The 22,942-nt window shown below is 39.1% G+C and overlaps 1 protein-coding gene across 2 annotated transcripts in view; it reads right to left on the bottom strand.

The window, feature by feature from the left end:
* The window catches only part of etfbkmt (electron transfer flavoprotein subunit beta lysine methyltransferase), a 32,247-nt gene extending 13,335 nt beyond the window's left edge, over positions 1–18,912 (bottom strand). Inside the window, exons 1-4 of one of the 2 annotated variants that reach the window (XM_041996187.1) lie at positions 18,393–18,912; positions 18,168–18,298; positions 13,553–13,951; positions 6,428–6,592 (exon numbers count right to left, since the gene is read on the bottom strand). In XM_041996187.1, coding sequence (XP_041852121.1) covers positions 13,602–13,951; positions 18,168–18,298; positions 18,393–18,679 — 768 coding nt within the window. In that variant the 5' untranslated portion in view covers positions 18,680–18,912 and the 3' untranslated portion in view covers positions 6,428–6,592; positions 13,553–13,601. Of the gene's footprint in view, positions 1–6,427; positions 6,593–13,552; positions 13,952–18,167; positions 18,299–18,392 lie in introns of those variants that run through there. The other variant, XM_041996188.1, reaches the window with a different exon arrangement.
* Between the last annotated feature and the right edge of the window lie 4,030 nt (positions 18,913–22,942).

Consider the following 22,942-nt stretch of genomic DNA (forward strand, 5'->3'; position numbering starts at 1 on the left):
AAGATGGTGACATATTTGCCAACAAAAACAAGTTCATTATGTGCTGTTTGTTTAACATTTGGGTCCATAGAAGTTCATCATATAACTTAGCGTGTACAAAAAATTAGGTGTTTTGCACATGATAGTGTTGTGGATTATAGTTTTTTAAACATTAGTATTGATTATAGGCCAAGTTTTCTTAAATATAAGGTTTTACAGTGGAAGTCAGCAGGGGTATAAAGGCCTGCAGTAAGATTGGTCAATACAGGGAAAAAAAGGCCCTAAAAAGGCGTTGGTAGCCGGATTGATGAAGCAGTAAAATTACTTCATGGCTTAGGAATTTGGTAATCAACATCTGTTAAACATTACATGTCTGGTCATGTAGCAGCAGGGGAAATAAAAGGGCTAGAGAGAGGAAACAGCAGTCTTTATGTGTATATACTGTACGTGTGTGAGCATCATTGAGTGAGAGTGTGTGTATGAATGCATGTGCAACGAATGGGATCATTCTGGAATTAGTGCAGGTCTGGACATAGAGCAATGAAATACACCCGAGTTGTGGAGTCTGGGGCTTTCTCATCATTTGCAGGAGAGAGGCTTGTTATCTGCTCTTAAAACGTTCTACATTTCTGTTTACGCTACTAACTTACCGCTTTGTGAATTCGCTGCTAGCATCTATTAAAAACTGTCAAAATGACTAAGAAGTTTCCTGCCTGGTTTCGTCTTGGAGCTCGGAGTACATGGAGTGGATTTGAGGTTTGTGTATTCTTTCTCCTTTCGATATAATGTATAAACAAAGGGATTGAATTTCCCTTTGGGATTAATAAAGTATTTTTCATTTCATTTCATTTCATTTCATTCATAATCATATAAAGTCATTAAAAGAGATGGACATGCACAAACCACAGCAAGGTGTTGGATCATACACTGCCTGGCTGAAAAAGTCAAGTCCCCACCTGAATTTAACTAAGCAAATAGGTACTAGCCTCTTTTGGATAGTTGCTGCATGGGCGATTATCTTTCAGCTTGAACATTAACTTTTATTATTTATTATTGCACAGGGACTTTTATTTTTAAAAATGTTGCTGTTTGTATATTGTGATAGAAATTATTGTGTGAGCTGGCCTAAACTTTATTGAAGCTGTCATAAGATGAAACATAATTGTAATGCTTAGGATATGATGATCATGTGATCATGTGGCTCTTTCATTATCATGTGGCCTTTTCACACTAAAAACAAAACTTACAGACGCTGGCCAGTTCTCTTTGTAGCTTCCCCTTTTTCTGTCTACTAGCAGGGTGAAGTAAAGGGCAAAGATCATCTGCTGTCTCAAGATAAGTCTAGTTTCATTTTATGAAGAACTCTCTCTAGAACTCCCTGGCAACAGCCGTACAGCCATACAGCCATCGAGTCATGCCTGATGACTGACAGTTGGTAAGGGCGTGATCAGAGATCTATATAACTTTGTGACACTTCCTTGTTTAGCAGAGATCTCTCTGCATGCTGCACTGCATGTATCTTTTTCATTTCTCTTTGCTGTACTTGTGAAAGACAGTTTGACTCGGCATCTTTTTATTTTCTCCCCAGGAAGATTTTTTCCAGAACAATATATGTACATATGCACATTTAATATTTGGATGCTGCTGGAGATTGCTGCTAAACAAAGGTTTGCTGTACCCCGCTGTACAATGACATAAAGCTCCTAATCTAATCTAATCTAATCTAATCTAATCTAATCTAATCTAATCTAATCTAATCTAATCTAATCAGTTATTTAACCTCAACAGAAATGTGCTCAGTGACACATCTTGATGTGATCACTTAAACTTTTGGAGAAATCAAGCTGAAGAAAAATAACAGTGTAACTCAGAACTATGTTTAATAGTGAAAGTTAGAACATTTCCACATGAACAATGTGAAGGAACTCAAGGGATTGGGACCGAACAGCTGTGTAGTCATAAGAAAAGCACTAATCAGTGAGGCTAATCGGAGAAAAAGGCTTCAGTTTGCCAGGGAGCATAAAGACTGGACTCTGGAGCAATGGAAGAAGGTCATGTGGTCTGATGAGTCCAGATTTACCCTGTTCTAGAGTGACTGAGCATCAGAGTAAGAAGAGAGGCAGATGAAGTGATGTAGTCGTCATGCCTAGTGCTACTGTACAAGCCTATGGACGCAGTCTATGATCTGGGGTTGCTACAGTTGGTCGGGCCTAGGTTCAGCAACATTATGTGTCCAAAGAGTGACATCAGCTGTTAACTGCATATACTGAATGAGCAGGTTATTTCATCTTCCCTGATGACACGGCCATATTTCAAGATGACAATGCAGGATTCATGGGGCTCAAATTGTGAAAGAGTGGTTCAGGGAACATTAAACTTCATTTTTACACATGGATTGTCCACCACAGAATTGAACCCCTTTCTGAATCTTTGGGATGTGTTGGAAAATGCTTTGTGCAGAGGTTGGACTCTCCCATCATCAATACAAGATCTTGGTGAAAAGTTAATGCAACACTGAATGAAAATAAATCTTGTGATATTGCAGAATCTTATGCCACAGGGAATGCTGCTGTAATCAAAGCTAAAGACAGTCCAATGAAATAGTGTCCAATGAGTGTGTGACCTTTTCTGTGGTGGTGACTTTTGTTTTTGGCAGTGTATAAACATGATGTTAAAGACATGTGAACTGCTAATCAAGGAAACTGCAAAACCTTATCAAGTGATAAATGAGAATCTTGGAAAAGTACCAGAAATAAAGCGAGGGTACTTGAACAGGACTTGGGATTAGAAAGAAGGGAACTACAGAGTTATCTATGTATCTGCAGTCCATAGCTGCAGAAGGAATGGCTTAGATGAAAGGCAGGGAGGAGCTTAAACATCCACAACAATAAAAGTGAAGGTTCGATCAGGCAGACAGGGTAAGAATGTGAACACTTTATATACTTTTTAGACCATGTGAACAGATGGAGCAATTTCACAAAGTATGAAGTAAAGAATCCACTTTATTGCTGCTTTACTGTTGCTGTGCAGAACACAGAATGAGAACTATTTGCTCAAACTACAGACTTGAAGGAATAAAGCTTATCCGTTTTGGTTTGTGTGGCCTTTTGCACCAACACTGAGATAACCACCTAGACTATTGTTATGTTCCCAAACCAAAGTCTATCAGAAATTTACAGTCTCTGCTCTGGTTGGGGGGCGGGCTGGCCCACAGCAGTACTGAAGGGCACTAAAGAAGTCAAGCACAGATACCAGCTCCAACATGTGGAAAAGGATTAAAACCAAGAGACTACAAGAGCAGCACCTTATTGACCAGTTATGATTCCATGCTGCCTGAACCAGTGCTTTGCACATTGATGAGCACATTACCAGAGAGAGAAAGAGAGAGAGAGCTCAAACAGCACTACCATCAAGGGAGGAACTGGGACCTAGAGTACCATCGTTTGAGATTCACTCCAAAGCTTGATACACACTCCACAAGAACAAAAAACTGTTCTTGTTGTAGAAGTGGCAAAAACAAGAAAAAAGTTTGTTTTGGTCTGGGGAAAAGGTATTTGTCTGTATGAGAAACATACAGTTGACTCATTTATTTCATACTTCCTGAGAAACTTTATCTGTGGCGGGATGAGTTTTACATGCAGCAGTGTCTGCATCTTTATCTGCCATGTGTTTTATAGATTTTCATTCTTTCTCACAGCCTTGACCTGCTGTTCTGTTCAACCCTGATGAACCTGTTGCATCAGCAGAAAAGCAGAAGTGAGAACGTTCCACTTCACTCTTTTCCACTTTAACCACATCCAATTCAAATTTCCGATCAATCACACAATTTTTCACAAACGCCACATGAGAAAAAAAGTTCTACTCAGCTGCCTGGAGTACGAGAAGTTCTTTGTTCTTGTGGTGTAAGTAATGACCTTAAGGAGGCTTGACATCACCAAAGCAACAGGCCCACACAGTACCAAGATGCTATTAAGTTATTATTCATCCACTAAAAACTATTATTAGCCTGTCCTTGCAGCAGGCTGTAGTCAATCATATGCCACAATCCCACAAAGTGAGACCCTTCAAATGGACCAAAGTCAGCTTCTTTGGTCTGCATGAGAGTGCCTAATCAGGGACGTTGGTTTTCACACTGCACCAAATAAATCGCACTATCCACGGAAGTGGACCAAACAGCGGCAGTGTAAACACGTCCTGAGTCAATGGTTACCCACCTCCTTCAGCCCCGAATTGTGCCAGGTAAACTAGGGTGTTCCTTTCTGCCCGGGAATGTTTTCGAAGCATGTGTTTTGTTTGCAATTAAAAATTAGTAACCGCTCAGTGTTGGGTGTCACACCCAACACTGAGCGGTTAGCCTGAAGAGCTACTGTATGTTTGTGTGGTGTCAGTGTTCATTGTGTGACCAGGCCCAAGGCCAACCAGCCCCAGACAAGCCAACGCACCCCACCCCAACCCCCCACAGTGCGCAGCCTAGAACCCCACCCCGTGAGACAACCAGACAACCACCCCTAAGTGATGGAGCTAATCCAAGGGGGCCAGAGAGAATGAAATTTATCCAGCTGATGTTCTGAGGAGGCAGACATCTTCTCATTATTGATGTGGTCTGAAAGGAGATTTCTAAATTGAATAATGCTTAATTTTTTTTCTACTTCCAATTCACGAGACTAGTTTTCTTTGCGATACATAAGACGTTGAGGACCATATGTCCAATGTTAATTTCCATATTGATATTGCCCAGGTAACCTAGAATGCATAGAGTGGGACAAGCTGGAATTCCACACTTGAGCCAAGTTAATAAACCAGAATCTTTGTACCGGTGCACAAAACCACAGAGCATGCATGTAGCCATCAGGTTTGTTATCTGTGCACTGTGGGCAGATGTTAAATGGTCCCATCCTTAACACATTTTTTTTGAATAGCATGTGTTATTTTAATGCACTGCTAAGATCAGAATAAAACTAGATTGAAAAAAATATATAAGGTTATTATTATAAGATCTTTTATTTTTTTATTCATATCTTATTTCTGCAAAGCTGGTGTGGAAGAGAGTTTACTTTTTATGCTCTATATTTAATATTATAATCACACCTATTATTACTTCCTTTACTATATTAATTTATAAATTATTTACACTGATTGTTACTATATTACACTTTTTACATTGTACATTTTTACCTATCATGCTTTAATTCATGTTTAAAGTTTATTCTCTTCATATACATGCTCTGTTAAAGGTTCACTACGAGGGTAAGATAACCTTTATCTGGTCCTTCCTCACACAACAAAGGGCCCCTGGCTGAGATTCAAACCTTGGCTGGCTTCACTGAGGAGCTGTAGCCTCCGTGTTTGCTCTACCAAGAGAGCTAAACACCACCCAAGGCCCACACAGCTCTGCTGCTGAAAACCTACTAAACCATTAGGTTTTATGTTGTGGTGTTTCTTTATTTTTGTTTGCTTTTATGTTTAATTTCTTCATTGTATTTGTTTCATTGATTGATAGTGGGGTTCACTACAGAACATGGCAGGCCATGACCTCGGAGGGTAAAGCTGCGTTCAAATTAGTTTATCCAAAATCAAAGAAAGGACAAGCCGATAAATATTTTATTATAGATGTCACTGACAAAAACAAATGCTGTAAATGAGTACAATAATGTTTATAAAAAGAAATACTTATAATACTTAGTATTATAAAACTTAATTTTACTTTATAAATTAAGTAAGCTGTGCAGAAGCTAAGTAAACCATGTGCAGTCAACATTACATTTTTTTTAGGGTATTTCAGTGAGCTGATGAGGTTTCTCTGATCCTGCCACATTTTTGAAGGAGTTGAAGGTTCCAGTTCCAGAAAACCTCGGTGCTCAGTGTGAGAGTCCACCAAAGGAAGAGGTGGTTGCGAGGCACGTCACGCTGTCACGAGGAGCAGAGTCTGGTGTCTGAACCCCCCCCCCCACACACACACACACACACACACACACACTCAGACATTTATGACCTGGTTTGATGTCCACAGGTCAGACTGGTCATTTCTTTTCAGCCACGAGTAAGAGTTGAACATTCTGGGAAGTTCTAAGCAAACATCCTGCAAACCACAAATCTGATAATTTGTTGATAAACTGTGGAAGTATTAATGCATCAGAGTTGTAATGGAAAACAACAGGTGTACTGTCCTTGGTAAGCAGAATATTAATAGCCTTGATATTATAACATGATATCGAAACAATGTCAGCTAGTCAGCAGTCCCCTAAAAGGCTGCCTGTATGCCGTGAGCCTGTACAGAAATAGTGGCAGGCAGGCTATATAAGATGTAACAGAAGGATGAACGGGGTCTTTTGATCCTGAAGGGGTGTCCCCCTGTTCGGCCGAATAAAGGAAGATCATTAAGACCTCTGTCTGCAGACTCTTAATATCAGCAGCCCTTTTGATAAAGAATTTATCTACAACAAAACTATCATGTAAAATGTACTAATGTTTATCTGTTCCAGATGTTGGTCCAGAACCGATGACCTGGGATCTGTCTTTCCTTTCAAACCTTTGGGTTTTCTCAAGCTGATAAGCTACCAATCCCCACAGGGTCATCTCCAACAGGGACACAGAACAGGTCATCCTGGGACTCCTGCAGATTTATAACAAAGACTTTGTTTAACTTAACATTCCAGACGGGTAATGAAACTCTGAAAGGTTTTCTGTGCTTCATCAGAAGAGCCCCTCAGACTTTATCTGATATAAGAAAGAACAAAAGTTTGGTTTTGCAATTAAATAATGTCCACTACATGTATGCTGTTGATAAGTTATACATTTGGAGCAGACCATCATCATTTTTAACCAACAGCAGTTGATTCATTCATGATCTGAACCTTACTCACCATTCTCTGTTTTTTTTATGTTTAATAACATGGTTGATATTATCACTTATTGTGTTTTGAATGGCTGATCAATGTTCAACTACAGTGTGAAAATTTAATGTTTAACGATGACATTGCTTAAGACTTTAACATCTTATATTGTACAGATGTGTTTACAAATGTTCATCTGATACTTTTAAACACAGGAAATCAGAAAGGTTTAACACTAAACCAACACATCCTGTAGGTTATCTAACCTTTCACAAGGGCCAATTTGTAAAGGTGAAGATACAGCTGATGTGTTTCAGCCAAAATGAAGGATATTTCAATTAAAGGAGATGAGGGGTATGTTACATGACCAGGGATGTGGCTGTGCTTCACTGTCATGGAGTGTGCGGTAGTGCCTCAGCATGGATGTGGTGTTATTGCTGTAAGACAGCTCTCTCAGGCACAGCCAGCACTTCGTCTGTAATATTGTTCCGGTGTGCAGAAATTAATGTTTTATGCGTATAATTAAATTATACATGCTACACCTGCATGCATCTAACTATCTATTGATGTGTACTACATGAAGCAGATGATGTGCCAAAAACAGTTGGAGGTAAAAATATCTCTGGATGCCAGCTTGTTGTATAATAAAAAACAGGTTTATTAAACAGATCTCCAGCATCTTAAGATAGATAGATAGATAGATAGATAGATAGATAGATAGATAGATAGATAGATAGATAGATAGATAGATAGATAGATAGATAGATAGATAGATAGATAGATAGATAGATAGATAGGGCATGTGGCTATGTGCGTGCATGTTGTGTGAGTTCATGTAAATGTGTATTTTTGCAAGGTGCGTTGTTCCTCTTCTGACTTCTCTCCCAGGCTCTTTTTCCACAGTCAGGCCTCTTCTTTGGGTGAGATCTGCAAAACAAGTTTGATCCTCCCTATTTTTGCCTTATTCCCTTATCACACTCTCTCTGAAATATCTTCTCAGTAGCTTTCCACTGCTGGGCACCCAGAGCAGTTTCAAGGTCCTTTGCATACTTTTACCCAGCTATTTTCTCAATATGTGAATTTTTGACTCAGTAACCCTGTGTGAGTTTGTGTCCTGCTTATGTGGATGCACTGTCTGTAAGCTGTGAAGCAATGATAATGATTAAGCTGTTTCACCTCAGCAGCACTATAGTAATGGAGCTCTATTAATTAAAAGCAGAGCATAATAAATGTCACTAGAATATAAGGATAAAATGTAAATGAGTAAATGAATAAGAATGTTTATAAAAATATTTACAACAATAGATAGATAGATAGATAGATAGATAGATAGATAGACAGATAGATAGATAGATAGATAGATAGATAGATAGATAGATAGATAGATAGATAGATACCACAACGCTACGACACAAGATTCTTCTCTAAGCACTTTGCAAAGGGAAGAGAGCTCTCAGAGACAAGTCAGGTTACGTGACATAACTTCTACTCCAAAGAACTTCTCCTCTGCAGCAATTTTTTATTAGCACAGCACACAATGGGTGTTGCCACCCCGAAACCACAAGCACGTACACATCATGAAAAATTAGTATGGATGGATCCTGTTTTAACTGGACAACCAGTATGGATGGATAGGGAAAACAGGTTTCCATAGATCACAGCTGTTACACAAAGGTCATTACTTAGTCTCAAGCAAGTTGGTTCGGTTAGATAAAGTGAATGGTTGCACAACTCATTAGTCACGTATAGCTATAAGAATATAAATTATAACATATTATTTCCAACACTGAGGCTTTCTGGGAGTTTGTTCCAGACATGTGAAGCATAGAAGCTGAATGCAGCTTCTCCATGTCTGGTTCTGACTCTGGGAACTGATAAGAAACTGGATCCAGATGACCCGAGGGTTCTGGTAGGTTCCTACTGGGTCAAGAGGTTATTGATGTATTTTGGTCCTAAACCATTCAGAGCTTTATAAACCAGAAGCAGAACTTTAAAGTCTATTCTCTGACGAACAGGCAGCCAGTGTAAAGACCTCAGAGCTGAACTGATGTGGTCCACTTTCTTGGTCTTAGTGAGGACTCGAGCAGCAGAGTTCTGAATAAGCTGCAGGCGTCTAATTGATATTTTAGGTAGAACCTGTAAAAACACTGTTACAATAATCAAGCCGACTAAAGATGAAAGCATGGACTAGTTTTTCGAAGCCTTGCTGAGACATAAGATCTTTTACCCTTGATATATTCTTAAGGTGATAGTAGGCTGATTCTGTAATTCCTTTAATGTGTTTCTCAAATTTAAGTCCATCACTACACTAGGGTGACCAGCTGGTAATAAATCCTATGTGGGACAGGGGTTGCGTTTATGAGGGACAATGTGGGACAATGTGTTGTCCCGTAATAAGTAATTATTGTTGTGCCACAAACAGGTAACCCTTGTGTGATACTGCTTAAATTAAATAAAGAATTAGCATTCCAGTTGATTGACAGTTTAATTTCCACTTAATTTTTATTTAAAGTATTGCAATCCAGTAGCTCAACAGAGCAGGGACAGAAACAGTCGTTAACTCACAGGATGGTGAACTTGCAGTAACAAAAAAAGTCCAGCATTCTAAGGACTTCTTTCTTCGGAAAAAGGAATGTTTCAATTGATTTAGACGTTTCTTTTTTAACCACTCGCTTTTTATGAGACTCTGCTTGCCTGTGCCGTTTAATATCAAATTCCCCGCCATGCCCGATGGAAAACGAAGTTTTGCAGAGGTCACAAAAACACTCGCTCAGCATCGCCCTCAACCTGTCTCACCCACGGATAATCACCCTCCCACTGTGTGTTGTACACACATCGCCTCCTTTTTTTGGGAATTTTAGAATTTTGCTCATCATCCATCATTAAGTTTGCCTAGCAAAGAGTGTTTGGGCTAATAAACAAACTGATGCTGGTGACGTAGGATGACTGCTGTCAGTCAGCGGAGGCCGTGCAATGAGCGAGTGGGGAGGTGTGTGCGGGTGTCACGTGGGGTAAAACTCAGCAGGAGATGTATCACAGCCATAGACCATATAGATCAGCTTCTCACTAGCTTGCGGCAGTCACATGCATGCAGCTTCATTGGCTGGCATGAGGTGAACGGCAAGGAAAAGCCGTTATGCGTGAAATGGTCTCAATTTGCGTGACGCGTGAAATGTGGCAATTATGCTGAACAAAAACGCAATATGCGGGACGTCTGGTCACCCTACACTACACACAGATTTCTGGCCTGGTTGGTGGTTTTTAGGTGTGTAGACTAAAGCATTGTGGTGACACTTAATCGTTTCTCTTTGGCTCCAAAAACCATCACCTCAGTTGTGTTTTTGTTTAACTGGAGAAAGTTTAGTTACATCCAGTCATTAATCTCTTCAATGCATTTACCAAAAGCCTGTATGGGGCCTTGGTCTCCTGGTGACATTGCAATATATATCTGTGTGTCATCTGCGTAGCTATGGTAACTAATGTTGTTTTTCCTCATGACCTGTGCCAGTGAGAGCATGTAGATGTTAAACAGAAGAGGCCTCAGGATGGAACCTTGGGGAACTCCACATGTAATTATTGTCTGCTCAGATGTAAAATTACCTATTCACACAAATACTTTCTATTCTCTAAATAAGATTTAAACCAGAGTAGTGCAGTGCCAGAGAGGCCCACCCAGTTTTGCAATCTTTTAAGTAATATATTGTGGTCAACTGTATCAAATGCAGCACTGAGGTCCAGTAAGACTAAGACTGACATTTTTCTGTATTCAAACATATGTCATTAATGACTTTGGCCAGAGCATCTCAGTGCTGTGGTGCTGTCTAAAACCTGACTTGAAGACATCATGGCAGTTATTTTGTGTTAAAAAGTCGTTTAGTTGATAAAAAAACGGTTTTTTCAATGATCTCACTTAGAAAAGGAAGATTTGAGATCAGCCTGTAGTTGCTTATTTATGTCTTGTCTAGATTGTCGCTTTTTAGCAGAGGTTTGATTACAGCTGTTTATAGTGTAGAAGTTATCAATGTATATTGTGTGGAAAAACAACAGGTGTCTCCTCTCTCAGGAAAGTCTGTAAGCAGGATATTAATAGTATGACATTATAACATGATATCAAAATGATGTCGACCAGTCAGCCCTAAAAGGCTGTGTGTGTGTGTATACAGAAATAGTCAGGGAGACTATATAAGCTTGGGGAAATGCATGTACGTGGTCTTTTGATCCTGAAGGGGTGTCCCCCTTGTTCGGCCGAATAAAGGAAGATCATTGAGACCTCTGTCTGCAGACTCTTAATATCAGCAGCCCTTTTGATAAAGAATTTATCTACGACAGTTGTAAGTTTCAGAGTATCGTCTTAGGCCCGAGTACTCTGAAATATTTAAAAGGGGGAAATGTAGAAGTTATCAATGTATATTGTGTGGAAAAACAACAGGTGTCTCCTCTCTCAGGAAAGTCTGTAAGCAGGATATTAATAGTATGACATTATAACATGATATCAAAATGATGTCGACCAGTCAGCCCTAAAAGGCTGTGTGTGTGTGTATACAGAAATAGTCAGGGAGACTATATAAGCTTGGGGAAATGCATGTACGTGGTCTTTTGATCCTGAAGGGGTGTCCCCCTTGTTCGGCCGAATAAAGGAAGATCATTGAGACCTCTGTCTGCAGACTCTTAATATCAGCAGCCCTTTTGATAAAGAATTTATCTACGACAATAGAAGTTCTGGGAAGATGCCAGAAATTAAGGACAAGTTCACAATATGTAACAGATCTGGCTCCAAAGTCTTTAAGACCTTATTGAAGAAACTTGTGGGCAGGATGTCCAAGCAGCAAGAGGAGGAGTTCAACTTACACATGATACCGCCCAGATCTTTGCTGCTAATGGAATTAAACTGTGTCATGGTGTTTAAACTGGTTTTCAATGGACACAGCATATTTCCTGAACCTGTTGCTGCTAATGAACCAACAGTTTGTCTGATATTCTGGACTTTTTTCCATGAAGAATTTGACGAACTCATTGCAGCCCTTGGTGGAACAAAGTTCAGGTGCTACTAACACAGGAGGGTTTGTTAACCTGCCAACAATAGCGAATAAGACCCGTGCATTGTAATAGTTTTTGCTAATAATGTCACAGAAATAGGACTTCCTTGCATTCCTCAGTTGTAAATTATAAGATTGAAGTATCTCTTTATACATTTTATAATGAACCTGTGGATTTGTTTTTCTCCATCTGCGCTCGGCTTTCCAAAACAATATTTTTTTCATTTTTCACCAGTGTGGAATTTCTCTATAGATACTTTTTCCTTCCAGAGACAATCTTCAACTTAATAGGAGCAATAGCATCCATAATATTTAACATTTTAGCAATAAAACTAGTGACAAGCTCATTGGCTGAACCCCCTGACAGGGCAGGTGTTGAAGAGAAGACCTGGTTAAACATCCCACTCGTGTTTTTAGTTATACACCGTTTTGTGATCATCTCTGTTGAGACATTAGTGTGAACAGGAACTGTACACTCAAAGAAAACACAGTAATGATCAGACAGGCCCACATCACACACAGTAACCTTGGAAACATCCATCCATTCATCCATTTTCTGCCGCTTATCCGGAGTTGAGTTGCGGGGGCAGCTGCCTAAGCAGGGAAACCCAGACTTCCCTCTCCCCGGCCACATTCACCAGCTCATCCGGAGGGATCCCGAGGCGTTCCCAGGCCAGCCAAGAGATGTAGTCCGTCCATGAAATAAGTTCAGGGTTCGAATTACGGGGGAGCTAAGGGGAGCTCGTCTCCCCTGAAAGGAATGCCCCCTAAAGACATTCAGTTGATACTTCGAGGGGGAGCCCTAAAAATAGTTCACTTTGAGGTTACATTTAATTTTTCAAAAAGGTTCCTGATGTGTCTTGAAAAGAATAGCATTTAGAATAGTTTTATTTATTTATTTAATTTATTTAATAAAATCCTCCAAAAGTGATCCGTTCTGTTTCCTTCAGCACAATGGACAGCAGCATTTGTTTGTAGCACGCTGTGAGGTCCATACAAAAAAACCCTTATATGCTTTCTTTTGTGGTTGTTAAAAGTACTTTCCGTTTTTGATTAAACAAGCTGCATACTGTCACGCCCTCACCTGGGCTAGCCAGCCACCACAACCAGTTCCCTGATCATCCACACCTGTTCCTCATCTCACCCTGCAACATTCACTCCAGTCCTGCCCTTTAGCCAATCACTCCCCGGATCCCTGATCAGTCACATCTGTCTCCCATCAACTCACCAGTCCTCATATTCCCCAGGTCCACGTTCATTCCTTGTCTAACCTTGATATTCCTCTCTGCATGGACCCAGCTCCTCTCCTGTTCTCGCCCCGTGGATCTCTAGCCAGCCCTCCCACTGCCTGCCTCCGTAAGATGACACTCATTCTCCCTCATGAATAAAGTTATGTTAACCGTGCTACGTGCACTAATGTATATGCGCATGCAAATGATGTGCAAACGCCCAACAAAAGCTCCCTTAAAAGCTCCGGTGTAATTTGAGCCTTGAATAAGTTCATTATCCTGTAACAAACGGTCATTTTAAGGCTTAGGATACATTATGCAGGAAGTAAATGTGTCAAAAGGAAGAAGAAAATGGGCAAGCCTGGGGGTCTGAGTTTGAGTAGCATTAAATAATGTGTTGCCAGTCAGATCAGAGCATCTATAACAGGTCATGTGGGATGTATAATGAGCCCAATTTAGAGGCACAAAGTCTCACCTTACAGGACACTGCGTCAAGATCAAGTGCAGTTGGTCCTCTCTGCTATTCAGAGGTTAGGATGATACAACCAAACACTGCTGCAGGTGAGGCCGTAGTTCTCCTCCTTAACACACTGAGGTAGCTCAAACTGAGCCAGATGCTGCAGGAGTCGCCGGATGCTGTGTCCTTCAAACTGGGCTCGCCCAGGGTCCCCGATCAGGACTCTGGTGCCGTGAATTTTGATGCAGCGGTCCAGCCAGCTGTGAAGGCTGGTAGCGAGGGACTCGTCATAAAACATGTCACCCAGAAGGATCAAGTCGAAGCTTTCGGGCTCTGAGCCGATCATGTTGTCGGTCACACAAGCAGGGGGCTTCACACCGTTCAGCTCAGAGTTCATGTGGATCGCAACCGATGCAACTGCAACACAAACAGACTTATTAAAGTCTTTGACAGCAAAATTTCAACGGTGGCTAAAACATAAAGTACTGTTAGCAACTTTCTTTATATTTTGCTTCCAAGACGCCAGACTTTCTTGTAATCTTTAAGTGTGTTTGTTGTCATGTTCTTTGGACAATGGCTGTTTTTTTTAAATACTTATTTTAGGTCCAGACTTGTACCTAACCATTTTCAGAGGAATGTTTTTGTTCTTGTTTTGTTGTCACAGAAATGACAAAAGAGTTTGTCTAAGGGGGTTCAGTCTCTGTTAATGAACACAGGCGGTGTTAAAATTGTAGTTTTTAGCCTTATCCATTTATGTTTTCACATTTCAGTAAATCGCTGCACAATTTTCCTTTTTTCTGATCATATGAGACTGTAGTTGCAGAAGAACTTGAGAAAATGAATGTACAACTTCACCAAGTAAAAGACTTGCAGTAATCTGTAACCTTTGATCTGGGGAGAGCTGATTCAGAGAAATTGATGGTAAGATGGAAAAAGATGGAATATTAAGCTCATATCAAATGAGGTTAGAACCAGATACAGCCTCTAATGGAAACCATGGGGATAATTTGAGGGCATAATGAACTGTAGACATGCTGAAGCTAGTGGAAGAGTCTTTAATGTGTGTGTGTTTTAGGATATCAGCAGTGTGTATAACCAGCAGGCCGAGCTAAAACTGAATTATATTAACTCACCTATATTGTCATTCAGCTATGGACATGAACTACCAGAGTTACTCAGCTCAGTAGCTAAAGCTCCTTTAGAGACTAAATTATGTTCATATGCACACTGTATCCTGGGTCCGAAATTAACACTCGCCAGGTGTCAGATGCGAGTAAATTTTTCGTTTGGCGAGTAAATCTCAGAGGGCTATCCGCCAAATGGCGAGTAAATGTTTGTACCAAATTAGTCATGTTTTTCGGTCTTTCTTTTGGTGGATTTCTTCTTTATGTTCCTCTGCTGTCTGTATGTATGAACACGAGAATGCGCTGCACTGTTTCAGTTCTGTTTACCGTTTAGCTCAGGCTAATTAAGTAGATAAATATGTGGAGATTTTTAGTCGGCCAGCTTTCCAAAAGAAAGTAATGTGAACTGGAGGATAAATCAGCCCCAACCAGAAAGTTCAGTGAAAAGTGATGGTTTGGATATGGCGGCGCCTTCTGTCTGTTTTAGTCCCCGGTTCCGCTAGCTTCTCACGCGCCGACTGTAGGCGAGACTACGAACAGCTGTCAACCGATTAACTTATCAATATAATAATAATGATACTTATTATTATTGTATTGATCAGGTATTAAGTTCATTATTATTATAAATCAGCTTTTATGATTATTGATAAGCTATTTATATTCAGTATTACTGATTAGTCATGAATCAGATCAGTAAGCTTTAAATTTATTTATTATCAATTTTTGTTCAGTTTATTTTTTAAATAATAAAATGAAAAGCAAAAATCAGGGAGTAAGGCTGTAATGTTGTGGCACAAGGGCTGTTAGGAGCAGGAAGCCAGATTTCACGGACTGTGTGAAAGCACGAAGAGTAGAGATGGACGAGTCTGATCAGGTTTTAGTTCATGAATTCAGACATTAAAACATTATCAAATAAAACCATTTTCCTTTTTGCCTTTGTTTAATGTTGCTGTGACTTCCACTTTCAGTTTGGATACAACACAGCATAGTATTATAGAAAATAACGTGCATAGAGATATGTGTGTGTAAAATAATTTAATTATTTCGCCAGTAAAAAATATGTTTGGCTGGTGGATTTTTTCATCTACCAGCCAACTTGGCTGGTGAGTCAAAAAGTTAATTTTGGACACTGCTGTATCAGTCGAACACAACAAAATGTTTGTGTAAACCAGTGGTTCTCAAACTTTTTGAGCCATGACCCCCAAGATAACATACTACCGCCCCCCATCCCCTCGCCCTACCGACGCCTGAGTGGTTAATTGTGTGATATATTGTATGGGTCACGCTGCGGCCATCCTCCAAATGTAAGGCTGTTAAACTGTCAGAATCTTCATAAACAAAAAGGATGAAGCAGTTTTTCCTGGATTATCTTAACAGCTGTAACAAGCGCCCGTATCAGCTTCTCAAGCTGAGATAAAACCACATTCAGATTTTTAACACAGCTTGAGTAATAACTTTGTTGTTTATGCATGAACACATTCATTTCTCAGATTATCTCTCTGCATTAATGTGTTTATTTTGACAGCCTTACTAAAACTCCGAAATTTATTTGATAAATTTGGGCCATTTATATTTATTTTTTAAATTATCTGGTAACCACCTGAAATTATCTAGGGACACCTGTGGGTCCCGGTTTGAGAAGGTTGGTCTAAACAACTTTGAGCTTCATTTCTAACAAAACCACCCTTTTTAATTCCAGTTTTGTCTACTGAGGGAAAAGTCTGGCCACTTTCCAGTCACACTTAAATAACTTTGATTAGAAAACAACGTTAACATCCGAGAGCTGGAAAAGAACAAAATGAAATCTTTCTCACACATCTGCAGAACATAGCAGCTGAATGAACCAGAGGAGCTGAGCTAAGGTAAGGTAAGCTACCTGAGTTGATAGGTAGATTTGATTTGTAGTAAAAAGGATTACATCTAAGGCCAGGACATACATAAGGTGCAAGAAAAAGTTTTTTTTAAAAAAACCTTAAAAGAAGAATAAATAAAAAATAGATCCAAATATAAAAAAAAAGGTCACCATAGGTTAGAACCTAAGATACAAACACAAAGAAGGAATCAAATGGTAATAAATAAGCAATAAGGAAATAATTGACTCCAGTGAGAGATTATAAGGCGCACACAGTCTTGTTTAAAAAGGACACATCCTGCAACATGTGGTCTTTGACCTCAGGACTCTAAATCCAGCGGGATGGCATTAGCTGGAACTCATTCATCAGAGGATGGGAGCCATCGCTTCACATGGAGCTGCATCTGTCTGGTATACAGCGACTCCAGACTCAGCAGAGACTCCCAAATCAAGCAACCGACCAACTAATAATCTGGGTGAGTGAGTTCCTGTTGCTGAGCTGCTGGTCTGTTTAGGCCCGAGTACAGTTGAAGAAAATCATCCAGATTAAGAATATCAACTATTCCACCACTGGCATAAGTAGTGCATGTCAGGATCAACAAATTCACCTTTTCTACCTGTGAGACAGATTTCAGCAGCATCAGAAACTGACACAGAAAAGTGAGATTGTTGTCCCTGCTGACAAAGAATGTCATCCTTCCGGTTATTTGACTGTGTTTTATAAATACCAGCTATATAAAGGTGCATTTAATAAAGATTTTTTTTGCCTAATTAGAATGGGATTTTCTTGCATAAAGGCTTCATTTACTGATTTAGGCAACAGTACAACAAAAATGCACCATTAGGTCACTTAGTCCAACATTTATATATGAAAAAATATGAATGTGGCCTTGCTTTGATGGATTAGTTTGACTTTTAGGTTCTACATTAACAGAAAAGTCATTATTTTTTAAAGCATTGCAAGTCAGATATTTACATCTAATCTACAAATTTATTTAGCTTAATGTCTTTAAAATTAGTCTGGAAAGCAAATATATTATGTAAACCTGGTTGTGATTAATGACATTGTTGTGACCAAACAGCCTCTGATTCCTCTAAATAAAATGCTTGGTTTTTTTTAGTGTTATTTTATAGTCAGGAGTCAAAAATAAGACAAGGACTCTTCCCTTCCTCCACTCCATCTGCAATTTTCATCTGAGGTATTTCTCTAAATTTCATACACCATTATAAATCAATGTTAATTTTTTATCTGTTTATCCTCAGGTCTGTTTCATTAAAAAACAACACAGAAGCTTTGAGTGACTGTCCTTGTTAAGACTGACCTGGCTGTCCTCATCCTAACTGCTGTCTTCTCTCCACTTCTATGATTGCACCGCAGACCATCATCTTCTGTTAATTACCTCCCCAATAATCTATTTTTAATGCCATCTTGACAGGAAAACACTCATAACTCCACTTTATTTATTTTCCACCTTTCCCCCACTCAAAATACACAAAAACATGCAAGTGACCAGTAAAAAGTGACACAAGGAGAAGTGAAGTAGGGGTTGGGTTCATCCATATAAGTGCACTGTTTCATTTTTATTAATTAATTTCTTTGGGTACAACATAATATTAATATGACAGCTAAGTAGGTGAATTAGATAAATTTCCATACCGGTGTCAATGTCATTGGCCACCACATGAGCAGCCCCACTAAGTTTAGCAGCGATGGCTGAGGCTCCACAGCCGCTCCCCAGATCCAGGACCGCTCTACCCCGACACACCTCAGGGTTATCCAGGAGGTACCTAACGTGAGGGAGGGGGCGGTGATAAATCAGAATGTGGCTTAAAAGCAGAACCTCTCACATAATCCTTGTTTCTGGATAGGATTTCATCTGACCTCGAGACTGCCTGTCCTCCTGGCCAGTAAATGGCCCAGTAAGGGTCGTCAAAAGGCCAAAGCTCCGGTCTTTCTCTCCAGAATCGGCAGTCAGGAGTGAAGAGTCTCAGTTTGATCTCAGGAGTGAGGCTCTGTTGTCCGGTGATCTGTGTGTTCTCTCTTATGAAGCTCCTGATATGCTCATCTGAATGGCAAGCTTTAGAGATCCGTCTGTCTGTCACTGTGTGCAGTTTGAAAAATCTTTTTACACAACGGGAACATGTTCGGGTGGAGAAAAGTCCTGACATGATGCTCCAATAACTTTCTTATTAAACAGACTCTGTGGAGGATCTTTGCATTAGCGTTAGCTGCTTGTAAAGTTAGCCTCCTAGCTGCATTGAAGGCTGCTTTTAATGTTTCTGTAAACGAAGAGCAAACACGTCAAAGCGTCACACATGGCTGCAACCAGATTTTCAGGCTTGAAGAAGAAATGTGAGGTCTGAATAATCTGTGACTTTACACACGAACGCAAAATATTGTCGGACAAATGTTCAACAATCCGTCTGAAAACTGAACCCGCAAACTTCGTTCCGCTTGAAACGTTCCTATACCACTTTCTGTTTTAGTAACTAAATTATTTTTAATTATCAATTTATTTGTATATCTGAATAAAACTGTAACTGATGAGTTTACACATTGTGGACGAATTTACATGTCATCCATGTTTGCAGTATAGATCTTATATGATTTTTTTTATATAAAAAACAAACAAACAGAAGACTGCAATTTAATATTTATGCTTAAAATACTTATGCTAAAATATAAATTAAGAACAGGGAAAAATTTAAATCAAAGAACAGGATAGAGATCTCTTTTAGGAGAACTGAAAACAACTATTATCGTGCAATGCAGCAAAATGTGGTCTTGCTTCTGGCTGTTGGCTGTTTATGGAAATTCTGAACAAATAAAAGAGAGATAATACAACATTTATGCAGACTGTTGTCTTTTAATTCTATAGTGGTCCTGCGGTCATGTTCCTATTAATGTTTACTTAATTAAGATGTTTTCTGAGTTGTGACAGGCAATGATGCTGCAGAAATGTGTTTGAATGAGTGAGAAAGTTAAAGGGGCAGTGCAAAGTGAGTAGGAAGGGAGGGTTTTTTGTGTGTCCGTGTGTGTGTTAACGTCAGACCGGTAGGGACTAATAAAAGTTTTCTTATTCATATACTTATTGTTTTTATATAAAAGATGTTGGAGTTTAAAAACTAAAAATGCGACTGAAAAATATTTAATAGATCATAGAATCATTTTCATTTGTTTGGACTGATGATTAACTGAATATTTTTATATGAAGATGTTGACAAACATGCAGATAATTGTGGCATTTATTTTATTTTATCCGTTTTTATTGGTTATTTCAGTCTGAGTCATGAAGTATTCTTTTAATATTGTAAAATATCAGCTCCTTCCCCCTTAGCATACCTTACTTTGAAAATTATTCCCCAAACACTTTAAGTTTTTGTTCAAAGAATCGGATCGGTAACTGGCTTGAATTTAGTTGATATCAGAAAGAAAATCAGTGGTATCGCCCATCACTACTCAGATGTAATGATTTTCACATGCTTGCACTGAAATGGTTAGATAACACGTACTTGCACAAGATAAGAGGCGACCTTGAACACTGAAGAGTCGGTTTCTCTCCCTCCTGTGTGTAACATTGTTTGTCTTTCCTGAGCTCTGTGGATAAAAAGGGGAAGACACATCTTTGTCAGAGCCTCATTTAAATGTTTGCTTAGTTTTTCTTTTCTTAATTCAGTGTATTTAATTCAGTTTTTGGTTACAAAATAGACTAATAAAAATGATGATACAGCCTAATTAAAGAAAAAAGTTTATTCTTTTTGCAGAACAATAATACGTTTATTAGCTTAATACAAGTGATACTTTATTATAGCTAATCCTGTACACATGCATCAGAAAAAATAGATATACTGTATACTATGAGGTGTCATATATCAGTATTAATGGCAGAGACCTGCTCTGATTAAAATGCTATTTCACTTAGAAATGACAAATATAAAGCTAGGACAGTGTAATGTAAATTATGTTATGGAAATTTTAAGCTACATGACTGTCAAGGCAACTTATTCCCTAAGAACAAATTTATGAATGTTGGGGTGGAAATCTGAAACAAATAAAAACTTCCTGCTCAAAACTGTCTTTTAACAGATATTTATCATAATCTTTGCAAGAGGATGAGACAAGAGTCTGTGTCTGATGCAGAAGAGGGTCAGTCAGTGTTTAAGGCCTTTGGGTCAAAGAACATAGCTTTACCTCATGCAGCTGTGTGGGGGAGGATTTAGCTACATCCATGACTTGATTATAAATCACACATTGTAACACAAATCTTTCTGATGGTGCGGTTCCAGTTACCTCCCTTTGTCTTAGGAATTCCCTATTTTATGGTGTTATTATTGTGCCTCATCCCAGCGCAAGCAGAGGAACATTGTGAGTGCAGGAAAATGAATTTTGCCAGTACGTCAGATACAGTTTGAGAAGAGAATATTTTTATGCAAAGAACAACCTAATATGTGCAGACATTGTTCTCTCCTCTGTGTATTTGCTCCTATCTGTGTAGACGTACGACTATGAAACTTTCCCTCAGTTTTATAAATTTTTTCCCTCATTGCTCGGTCACACACCTGCACACGCTCTCAGTGAACCGCCTGCTCAGTTCTGTCAACACACTCGCTCCAAGATGGCGGAGTGAGAAGCAGCTCTTTGCAGCTCTGTTGAGAAAGTATTGTTTTGTCCCGAAATAGTAAAATTCTACTCAACAACCCATAACCTCCATTATAATCGAACTCTACACAATATTTGAAACTATTTATTTTTCTGGAAATACTAAATTTCAGAGTTTTTTTTTACATTTTTCAGACGACGTGGACCCTGATACGTCAGACCATGATGACAACTTGACCACCACTCTTTTCAACTAGATGGGGTTAAGCCTATCCCTAACTCTTTATGGAAGTTTAATAAAAGCTTTTAGACAATGAGGAGTTTTGCAATGAAACCAATTATAAATGCCCCCCTTTGAGTAAACAGGTGGTTTAAATTAAAAATGAAGGAAGTTGCCAATACATCTGAATTTTAAATGGATGATTGTCAAATGTGTTTTGAAAATATTAGGGACTATAGCAAAGCAACCTAATGAGAGTTGGAGGATAACCTTAGAACTGAGGAGCTAAATTTAAGAATTGGGAGGATGTCAAAAGGAAAGGCATATTAGATATTATTTTAATTAGTCTTAGGATGAATAACATGTATATGACCTTAATCAAACATCTAATAGCAGAGTTGTTTTGGTCTTCTTGTACAGTGCATCAAAAGGTCACAAGCACCGAATCATTAGAAAAAGAAATGAAACTGGCACATGGTTTGAGGGCTTGTGTCTGTACAAGAGGTCATGTTGTAGTCTTGTAACATGGGGAATTTCTAAGAAGTGACAAAGTTAGAGATAGCATCCAATCACTGTCTAGCTTAGGAAAGGCTAAAAACTGGGTCCAGGAGCTTAGCAGGACTTCTATCTGGGCTCCGAATAGTAGAACTCCTGTTTCTCTGTAACCAGCAAAAAGGAAAACTTAGACGGAGGATCAAAGCTCTGTACCCCACATTTCTCATACCAACTGTAATTAATAAATTTTGTAACCTTGAGAGAAGTTTTCCTGTCATCTGTGATCCGGGTAAAAGAACACGTGTAGAAGAAAACCTCAGGTAAAAGCATATTAAATACCTGTTCTTTATTGCTAGTGCATTCTTAAGGTTTTCTCTAACAGGCACCAGGACTGAAAGGGTTAAAAGTGGAATCTTTACATCCATTTTTGGAATGATAGCAGAGATCGGCTTTATAATGCCCTTTTGGTATGTAATTCGTCTGGCCAGCTGCCCCCTACCATAAAATTCCGAAGCCCAATAAGAATAAACTGGATAACTGGAGGCCAATTACTTTATTATGCAATGAGTACAAGCTGCTAGCACATATTTACTCTAACAGATTGGTTATGGGGTTATCAAAATTAGTGGACATGAGCCAGTCAGTCTTTGTGAAAGGTAGAAACATACGTAACCATACTGGACGGATCTGTGTTCTCTTAGATTATAGAATATACCACAACAGACAGTTATCTGTTGCTTTCAGAGTTCTTCAAGGCTTTCGACACAATTGAACATCTTTTTGTTGAAACTGTTCAACTCTTGGACTTCGGAGGTAAATTCTGTGACATTGTTGACATGCTTTACATCAGTAGCTCGGTCTCTCTGAACCCAGGAATGACTCCTGGATTTAAAGTGCTTCGAAAGGGTCACCCTATCTCCCAAAGCTTTTCACACTGCCAACACAACTGTTAGCATTACTAATAAAAAAAGACAATGACATACAAGGAATAACAATTTCTAACAAAGCCAGTTTGCAGTGATACGCGTATCCTTTTAAAAGATTCATCTGTGGTAGATCAAACTCTCAGTTTTATCTCATTCTTCTCTAAAACATCTGATTTATCTCTTAATATGAA

The sequence above is a fragment of the Melanotaenia boesemani genome, chromosome 10 (assembly GCF_017639745.1).
Source record: "Melanotaenia boesemani isolate fMelBoe1 chromosome 10, fMelBoe1.pri, whole genome shotgun sequence".
In the NCBI taxonomy this organism is placed as follows: domain Eukaryota; kingdom Metazoa; phylum Chordata; class Actinopteri; order Atheriniformes; family Melanotaeniidae; genus Melanotaenia; species Melanotaenia boesemani.